At 49.2% G+C, this 9,694-nt stretch overlaps 1 protein-coding gene across 1 annotated transcript; it reads right to left on the minus strand.

The window, feature by feature from the left end:
- Window positions 1-1,185: 1,185 nt before the first annotated feature.
- Window positions 1,186-8,001, minus strand: LOC144234305 (xanthine dehydrogenase/oxidase-like; the record flags this gene model as incomplete). The annotated part of the gene is made up of 6 exons (XM_077767578.1): window positions 7,899-8,001; window positions 6,572-6,664; window positions 5,813-5,964; window positions 4,710-4,803; window positions 3,693-3,802; window positions 1,186-1,370 (listed from the first exon to the last, which is right to left on the minus strand). Coding segments are annotated over exons 1-6 (737 nt in total), but the record flags the coding sequence as incomplete, so codon positions are not given.
- Between the last annotated feature and the right edge of the window lie 1,693 nt (window positions 8,002-9,694).

Consider the following 9,694-nt stretch of genomic DNA (forward strand, 5'->3'; position numbering starts at 1 on the left):
ATAATAATTAAATCGATTAAGTCCTTATAATTCACTAAGCAATGTCCTAAGTGCTTTTTATGAAAGATCACTTTTCCTTTCAACTTAAAAGTATAGAAAATTTTTTACTCAATTACCAATGAGAAATTGGTGCCCAGAAAGATTAAGTAGCTTGCCTTAGATGACCCATCTGTTAAGTGTTGGAGCCAGAAATTAGAATGAAAGAGCCAAGCTCCAAAGGTAAGCTTTACTTATCCATATGGCTATGGTAAGGATTACAGAGGACAGTGTTAGGGACATGCTTGGTACAAGAGCTGCCATAAACTAGCCATACTAATAGTGGAAGTCATAGTAAGAGTGTAGTAGCAGTAACAGCAGTCGTAGCAATAGCAATAGTAGTAGCAGCAGCAGCAATACTAGTAGAAGTGATACTAGCAGTGGCAGAAACATTAGTAGTGGAAGCAACAGCCATACTAGTAGCAAGAGCAGAAGTCATAGTAGAAGTAGTAGAAAGAGGAGCAGTAGTAATAGCAATAGCACCGGTAATACTATGACTAGCAGTAGAAGTAGCAGAAGCAGCAAAGGAGATACTACTACCATTAGTAGTAGCGATAGTAATGGTAGTGATAAAAACAACAGTGCTAGTGATAGCATTAATAGTAGTAGCAGCAGTAATGCTATCAGTAGTACTAGCAGGAGTAGCAGCAGTAATAGTAGTAGCAGCAATACTAGTATTACAAGTAGAAGAGACCACAGTAATAGTATCAGTAGTATTAGTAGTGGTAGCCACAGTAGTAATACTAGACTAGTAATGACTAGGAGTAATGGTAGTAGAAATAGGAGGAACAATAATAGCAGTAGTGACAGCAGCAGGAATAGTAGTATAGTAGTAGCAGTAACGGTAGGAGTAGTATGAGCTGTAGTAATTGTAGTAGAAGCACAGCAGTAATAGCAATAGTAGTTGTGGATATAGTAACAGCAGTAACAGCAGTACTAGTAGTAGCGGAGCAGTTGTAGCAATGGTAGTACCAGTGCAGCAACAGCAATCCTATTAGTAATCATGCTACTGGTAGCAACAGCGGTAACCATGGTAACGGCAGTAGTAATCACAGTAGCAGCAGCGACACTAATAGCCCAGTAGTCATGGCGGCAGTACTATGGGAGTCGGAGCAGCGCTGGTGGCTCTCTTTTGCTGGCAGCTCTTACTTGGATATCTGCTTCCGCGTGGTCTTGAGGGCTGAGATGGTTCTGTCGGCCATTCCGCCGTAGCAGAGGGCCAGCTCCTTCACCTGCACGGTTCCCGGGTGGAACAGGACCCTCATGCCGCTGGTCACCTTGGCTATGTCATCTTCTCTCCGGGAGGCCTGCTTAAATGCTGAGAAATACTCACCCTAAAAAATAAGAGAAAGGTTCCCGCTTGCTCCCTTGTTTGGCCAGGACTGCAGATGGTGTGAAGCATGGGGGTAAAAGGGGAGGTGAGGGGACAATGTCGTCACAAGGGGCCGCTGGTGGCACTCAAAGATGTGGCCAGCACTGTCCCATTCTCAGGACGAGTTCCAGATAACACTCTCAGAGTGTTCTCCACCCAGGAAAGGGTCGAGATTTCTCCTGTGAGTGAGGAAAATTGAAAGTCAGGGAAAAGGAGAACAGGGTTCTCTCAACCAATAGCTGGGAAGAGGAAAGACACTTTCACAAAGGCTCCTCAGAGGCCCGCAGCCCCCAGGCTTCCCATCCCGGCGCCCAGCGTCAGAGCCCACCCAGCCTCTCAGGCTGTGCCGAAACCTCTGGCGACCTAACTGCCTCTCAAGCAGACACCACGAGATGCCACCGGGTGTTAGGAACACCCCTTCAGCCGGCCACCTGTGCGCCTGCTCTCTCTAGCTTGTCTCTCCCACTGCTCTATTGTCTATGGGTAGAAACCTTGCTTCCTGAAAGAATGAATCACAATGTGAAATCACACCGTGAAACACTAGCTGCCTTTGTGCTTTGAACAAACATTTCCCCCTGGGGTGCAGGCAGGTCCTGTCTTTCAGGAGAGGTCGGGAGCATGAGTGACTTTCCAGGTAAGAACCATCTGATAGCAAGCCCTTTCGGGCCAGGTTCTGCTTGAGGTCTGAACCCACCCTGACTCCACAAATCATGATTAACATCAACAGCAGAGGCTGAAGGGAAGGCTTATTGGAGAAAACACGATGAAGCTCAGTGTGGACATCAAGACGGGCCACAGCATCTGTTGGAAGAAGCCATTGGGGCTTCTCCTGACCATACAGCTGGTCCAGACTCCCGATGTCAGACACGGCCCTGGGCCGGTGAGCCCAGAGCCTGAGCTTGGTTCTGGAACAGGACCATGCCAGTCCACAGAGACGTTTCTACTGCGGTGTCACGAAGCATCAGTGTCAGATAGGCAGCTGTTCTTTCTTAAGAAATCTTTCCTAATTCTGGGTATTAAAATCTCCTTTCTTCTATGAAATGTTTTTTTGTTTTTGAAGATATTTTTTAACTTTATTTATGTTTGATTGAGAGACAGAATGAGCAGAGGAGGGGGGGGACCGGAGAAGGGGACAGAGGATCTGAAGCAGGCTCTGTGCTGACAGCAGAGAGCCTGATGTGGGACTTAAACTCATGAACCGTGAGACCATGACCTCAAATGAAGTCAGAAGCTTAACTGACTGAGCCACCCAGGCACCCCCATGAAATGTTTTTTGTGAATGTCCCTATCCGGCAAAATATAAACTGGACAGAGCTAAGCCTGTTCCCTCCTCCCTTCTCCAACTCATAATTAAAAAGAGGAAAATTTACTGATCTGTGAAATACTAAAACTCTGGGAATCACTGCTCAAAATGGTCTATAAGGACAAGCTAGAAAATCATTAAGAAACCTCCTCAGGGACATCGTGGCTCTAATTTAATTAGCATTCTCATTAAGGAGGCCAAAATTAGCAAGGGCAAACGTGCCTTGTAACACTCGCTCAAGCGCTAGCTGGGTAAAACTCCTAGTACTCTCCCTTACAGCTGGTTCCCAGCCTCACACAGATCACTTTCCTACAGGGCCCATTATGGAATGTTAGCTGATGAGGGAGGAGAGAAGCACCCCAGATGAAGACACCGCAGGCCCCCAGGGACAACAGCGAGGCAGCCAGAAGCACCCAGACCTGCCTGAACAGGAAAGATAAACCACCCATAAGCAGAAAGCCAGCCAAGCCCACTCAGAGCAAGGTCAGCAAATAAACACCTCATCAGCATGTGTGGGCCTGACCTACAGGCAGCTCTCCGCTCAGCATGCAAAACCCGGTCTCCCTTGACCTGGGGCAGGAATGCTTGGCAGCTGGACGTGATCCTTGAGATCATGTCAGTGGCTACGAGACAGGGATCCCCGCTGCTTTCCGGACACCTGCCGTGAACCTTATGAATTCCTGATTTCCATCCTTACCATAATCTGCACGGTAGATAACACTGTGCCTGTTTTACAGATGAGGAAACTGAGGCTCAGAGCTGAATCGATTTGCCCATGATCACATGCCATGAGTCCGTGGCATGCCCTGCCCCCTAACCTGGAAGTTTTCATTGTCCAGAGAGAAATATGGCTAGTTAAAGGCAATGTTCAGAGACTGTTAAAGTTGCGTGATGCTGAGGTTGGTCCTGAGGCTGACTCTGGTCTCTCATCTGGAGCCTGCCTGGGGTAAGAGCAATATGGGCCGCTGCTGAACATCTCACCTCCCTGCTGTACGGGATCTCGATGGAAAGCAGTATCTCCTCCGGAGCCAGCAGGGTCTTTCTGTAAGCAGGGAAGAAGGTGTGATCCATCCGAACCGTTCTCCTGGTGCCTGTACAAAAGTCAGATACAGAGCGGCCATTGTGAGAAAACAGAGAGCAATCCACCGCTGAATTCCCCATCCTGGTCTCTGGTTCCCACGGTCAGAGGGAGGTGCTGGCACAATTAGGGCCAAGGCCCCCCATCTGAAATTCTTACTCAGCGATGTGCTGGTCAGTGTTTAATAATTCAGTATGTGTGGGCAGAGGGAGTCCTGATTTGTAGTATTTGCTAGTTTCTCCAGCATCAATACCCCCACCATAGCCAATTTCGAGCTCCCCAAGTGACATTAGTGAATGTGAAGTTGGAAACAGGGTAGGCAAGAGTTTACCCCATAGGCCTGCTATCTTCTGAAAGGACCACTTACAAGGTTGGCCATGGGCTGTCTTCTGGGAACTTGGATTTCATCAGATTCCCTAGTAAGGATGACTCACTGTGGCTAAACTGTTCATACAAACAGCATAGTTTATGCTGAATATCTGCTTTCCTTCTGGTGTCTGGGTTTTCAGTAGCTGCCAAGAAGAGCTACATGACCACCCCCTACCCCCCAAAAAAGCCCTCTGTGTTCAGTCTCCAACGAGCTTCCCCAGCAGATAACACTTCACGTGCGTTACCACAACACAGGGTGTGACTGAAAATCCAGGCATGGGCTGTGGCACGCTGGTGCATTCTGGCTCTAGCACTTACCGCTAGGTAAGGCATCTGGGCAACAGATCCTGTTGTGAATTCTTAATGAAGAAATGGACTGACTCTCCTGGCCACCCATCTGGGTACATCTCCCTTGCAGTTTCCAGGGATCTAAACCTTTGGATGGCTGGGCCATTGAATTTTGGTCTCTGTTTCTCCAAAAAGTGACCTATCTTGTGGCCTTCTCCCCCACATGGGCCTCTTTCCTGACTTCTGCATGACATAGCTCTCACCTGTGGACACGATGGTCAGCTTGGCCCCGCTGGCCATGAACACAGTGTTGAGATCAGAGATGGGGCTGGCAGTGATGATGTTCCCTCCAATGGACTAGAACAAGCAGAGAGTGTGTGTGAGAGCCCAGCCCACCCAGAAAAAACCTGGCTGTCACAGCTGGCTCCAAAACACAGGGCAGGTGGGTGATGCCTGCTTGCTAAAGGCACAAAACCAGTGTAACTCAGGCATCCAGAGCAATGTGCAAACCTTGAGATCCCAACACGTGGGGTTGGATCTCAGCTCCTTTAAATTTGCTCCATTTCATCCAAATTTTTTCTAAAAGGGCTGAGGTGGTTTATCACAAAGTGAAAGCAAATATTTTCTGGAAGTAGATTCCCACCCAGCTGGGATATTTAGTGGAGCTCTCTGAGCTTGTGTTTACTCAGCCACAATCAGCAGTGTCAGGTGCCTGGGGTAGGGTGAGGGAATGGGGTGGGGGCTGTTTGCCTTGGGTTTTGTTCTAATTGAAAACAACAAAATGGAATGGATGGGGTGCCTTTCCTTCCTCCCTTCCTCAACACTACACCATCAGCTGTTGTGAGCGGTTCACATTGGTCCTGGGTGTGTGAATGTGGTAGCAAATGGGGAACCTGGGGACTGGTCTGAAGTTTGGTTGTGAACAGTCAACAGCTCTACCCCTCCTGCCTCTCTGGGGTGTCCACCTCTGGTTCTCCCCCTGACTCTGAGAGGCAGTCCAACACTCGATTTGGCTCAAACTCTCATCCATTTGCTGATTGCTCTGGCCAAGCTCAGGAACAAGGTGGGCAGAAGGCTCCAATATGCCAACATCAGGTATAAAGACTGAGGTGCATAGTGTGTGTTTCCAAGAGCAACCCGCAGGCCACCTTCTCCAGAAGCACCTTTGGGGCTCCATCCCAGCCCTACGGAGTCAGAATCTCTGAGCATGGGGGCCAAGATTCTGTAATTTTAACCAGCACCTCAGACAGTTTGAGCACTAGAGTTTGAGGTGCACTGGGTCCTCAGCAGACCACAGACTGGCACATCTACCTGTCACAAAAGGCCCCGTGCCCTGAGCCTTGAGGGCTCCTGAACAGGGACTCACCGCCACAGACTTGACCTGCTTCCCAGCAAACCAGCGCAGCTGCTCCAAGACACCTTTGAACACCTCTGTTTTGTAGGCACAAAGTTTGGCAACTGCATCGACCAGTGTCTTTTCCACAAGGCTCAAGGGACAAGAGGCTCCAAAGGAGATACCTGGGAACACATGCGCAGACTAATGGCGATTCCCTTCACGGCTCCGAAAACACTTTCACACACGGCACCTACGGTGCTTTACTGGTGCCTGAGAGAGCCTAAACCAGGTTTCGCATCCTTATGTGGATGAGGAAGTGAAAACCCAGAGAGGTTAAGTGACTTGCCCAATGCCACAGAGCTAATCCAAGAGCCAGTTCTCAACCACAGCCCTCTTGATCCTACAACCAGAATGCTGTCTTCTCTAAACCAGTGGTTCTCAACTCAATAAAATCAGATCTCTGAGAGAGAAGTCCTGTTTTTTTGTTTGTATGTTTGTTTTTTGTTTAAGTACCTAAGACCTCCCAGCTCTGACTCCCTCCCTCTATGAGTGATTCTAATATGGAGTCAAGATTGAGAATGACTATGGAAAATCTCACTGGCACTCTGCCATGGATGCTCAGCGGAGAAAGGCAATGAAGGCTGCCCCTGCTCCCCACGCAAGGCGGCTCCAGGAGAAGCAGGTGCAGCCGGTGCCAAGCGAGACGCTTTCCTGGCACCCGCTGCCCCTCCAAAGGGACCCGCCCAGCATCCCAGCCCTTCCTCAGGCTCAGGGCAAACCCCCCATTACCCTCTGGTCCATGCTCCACTGAATTCAGCTCAGGAATCCAGGCTGGGCAGACGATCATAGGAAACAGCTTATTCTTAAATTTCATCTCAATGCCTAGAGAGAAACAAGAAACCTGAAGTTAAGAGGCTACTCCCAGAGAGGGCCTCAGCACTGTTCCCACCACCCGCACAGGACTGTGACACAGTCACGACTGCATCATGCTCTGTGGGTGTCTTAGGTCTGGAAGGTGCAGGGGACATGGTGTGGGGTTCTGTGTGGTTTCCACACTATCAGCCTGAAAACTCTCTTTCTCTACCCCCACCCCAAAATCCTATCGGAATTCAAATGAGATGAACTTTTTTTTGGCCTTTTGTTTTTTTATTACCCCCATAAGCTTCATTTTTTTTAAATTTAGCTTTCTGACTCTGCGCTTGTGCCTTCAACACATTCACGATCCTCTGCTCTTCAGTAAGGAAATCCTGCTTGATCTTGTCATGAACACACGTTGCACACACAGAACCACCACAGGCACTGCTGACATGTCTTTTAGTTTCAAATGAGATGAAACTTGAATTAGCTTGTGTGTGTGTGTGTGGGGGGGGGGTTTGGGGGATAATAGATGAAGCCACAACATACTAAAATATGTCAGGAACGCACCTAAGCACTTCACATATTTTCTTTAAATGCTTACTTTTTTAGAGAGAGAGAGAGAGACAGAAAGAGACAGAGCACAAGCAGAGAGGAGCAAAGAGAGAGGGAGACAAAGAATCCAGAGCAGAATCCAGGCTCAAAGCCATCAGCGCAGAGCCTGATGTGAGGCTCAATCTCACAAACCGAACCGTGAGATGGTGACCTGAGCCAAGGTCGGACGCTTAACTGACTGAGCCATCCAGGTGCTCCAGCACTTTATATATTTTAACTCATTAAATCCTCACAATAGCCTTTGGAGATACTGTGATTTTCTGTTTATAGGAAAAGAAACTGAGGCACAGGAAGGTTAGGTTCTTTCCACATTACATAGCTAAGAACAGACAACGCTTAGAGTTGGGATATAAAGGTAATATACACGAATAATAACACGAAAGTCTAACATTCAGACACAAAGGAAAATTGTCTGCGAGAGAAAACATCAAATCTGCCTCCTGGGCCGCACCATCCGCCTGAGCTCCTCCAGGTGCAGGATGCTGCAGAACCACACATCTCTCTCTGCTTTCTGTCAAGTTAGAATGGTCTGTGAGCAGACTCCCCTCCGTCACTGAGTCCTGGGTATCTCTGCACCTCTCCCAGCCCCTCCCGCAGGGCTACAGATGGGAAGTTTCAGTAAGATATGTCTGGGCGTCCTCCCCACCCTCCGGGTGCTGTTCAGAGTCTCTGATGGGTGGTCCAGGCTTGGAGGAGTCTGGCCTGTTTGAATCTCGGCTCCCAGGATAAAGAATGCAGGTGGAGGCCATATGTGGCCTGTCTTGAGAAGGTTCCCTCTACATCCAGCTTCCCCAAATACCTTACCCTGGCTGTCAGTGGTTACACTGTAGAGTGTTATGTACNACTGCAGAGCCCTTCTTTCTGGCCACTGGCCTCATTAGGGGGTCTTCATGCGCTCAGCACCCCCTGGGGAGACCTGCACTCGGGGGCTTAGAGAGAAGCTTGATTCTGTCCTTGCCATAAATGTTGGAGTGGATAAGCAGAATTGTCCCAGTGAGAGGGTGGTTGTGAGAGTGTCCTTAAAACAGAGCAGCAAGCCATGGAGTGTGCCCTTTGAGTATGGCTTGCTTTGTTTGTTTGTTATATAAATGAAGTGTTTTCAGGGAGGAGAATGGGTTGCTAAGGGGCTTATGCATTTGATTCAGCCAGGAAATAAGCAGATGCTTCAGGAGCACCTGTTACTCTACATAAGGTGCCTGAGAGATCCACCCTCTGTGCTCAGAGCCACATGTGTGTGAGAAGTGTGGGTCCCTTTGGGAGTATGTGACACAGGGACGTGACCTCCAGTGTCAGAAGAAGAAAGGAAAACCCAAAGGGCAAGGACACAAAGGCCCCTGCTGGTATGAATAACGTGGGTCTCCAGGGGCTCGAGGCTGGAACTCTCCCTGGGGCATCACCTACCAGCAACTCTGGGGGAAAGATGGGCTCCTGGGTGGGATCCAGGGGGATGAACTCCTCTGGGTTGAATAAAGATGGAGAGAGAATGACCTGCTGGAAAAGGGAACAGATGAGTGATACTGCATCTCCTCCTTTAAAATGCCCTGTGGGACTTAACCAGTCTTTTGTCCAAGAGAGCTTGTTTGCATGCCCCCCCCACCCCCACCCCACAGCGGGTTTGGCAGAGGGCCAGGCAGTTCCTGGAAGGCAGGAACAAGGAAGTCTCGCCAGAGGCCCCCGGGCTAATGTGCACATTCACCGCCCTCCCAGTGTGGGCATGACTGTTTCCTCTTCCGGCCGCGCTGCTGAGACGAGAGCCCATTCCTCCTTGGATCTGAGATTGGCCCCCGGGCTTCCAGGGAAAGGAGGCCCCACTTACCGCGTGGTCTTTCTTCTGGTTCATGCAGCAGTTTGGGTTGTTCCCACTTCCTCCACAGCACCCACCACCCTAGAGAGATGACAAATAGTCACACAAAAAATACTTGCAGAGTTTTCACAGAAGCTAAAGACCCTGGATCGTGAATATCCAATGAAATCTAGGTCTTCTGCTCCCCAGGCCAATGACCTCTGTGCAGACAGATGACCTCTGCTCTAACCACTCTTTCTTTCTTGGTTAATGGAGACTAAGCCACTCATGGATAGACGAGTAGAATCTCTCCTGGAAGCACCAGGAAATTTTAATTTTAAGAAAATTTCTCTATAAAAGCCAAGTCCTACTTTACCAAAATATATTTTTGGCCCATTTCCCCCCTTCAGGGCCTCTTCCATGGGAAGGCTCTGTGAGAGAAATACCCATAGCTTCTCATGGCTCTCAGCTTCTCATGAAGCTGGCTTCAGAGAGGTGTCCAGCCAGTGTGCCAGATGACCTCATGAAAGCTAGACACTCTTCATCACTGTGACCCTGTGCTGGAGGAAGGGTACAGGTTCCATGACCCACCATCCCTGGGGAAAGTCTTGCTCATGGTGTCTGAGAGCGCCAGGGGCAGAGCATGGGATAGAGCTCCG

Source organism: Crocuta crocuta, unplaced genomic scaffold, assembly GCF_008692635.1.
Source record: "Crocuta crocuta isolate KB4526 unplaced genomic scaffold, BGI_CrCroc_1.0 scaffold1023, whole genome shotgun sequence".
NCBI classification, from domain to species: domain Eukaryota; kingdom Metazoa; phylum Chordata; class Mammalia; order Carnivora; family Hyaenidae; genus Crocuta; species Crocuta crocuta.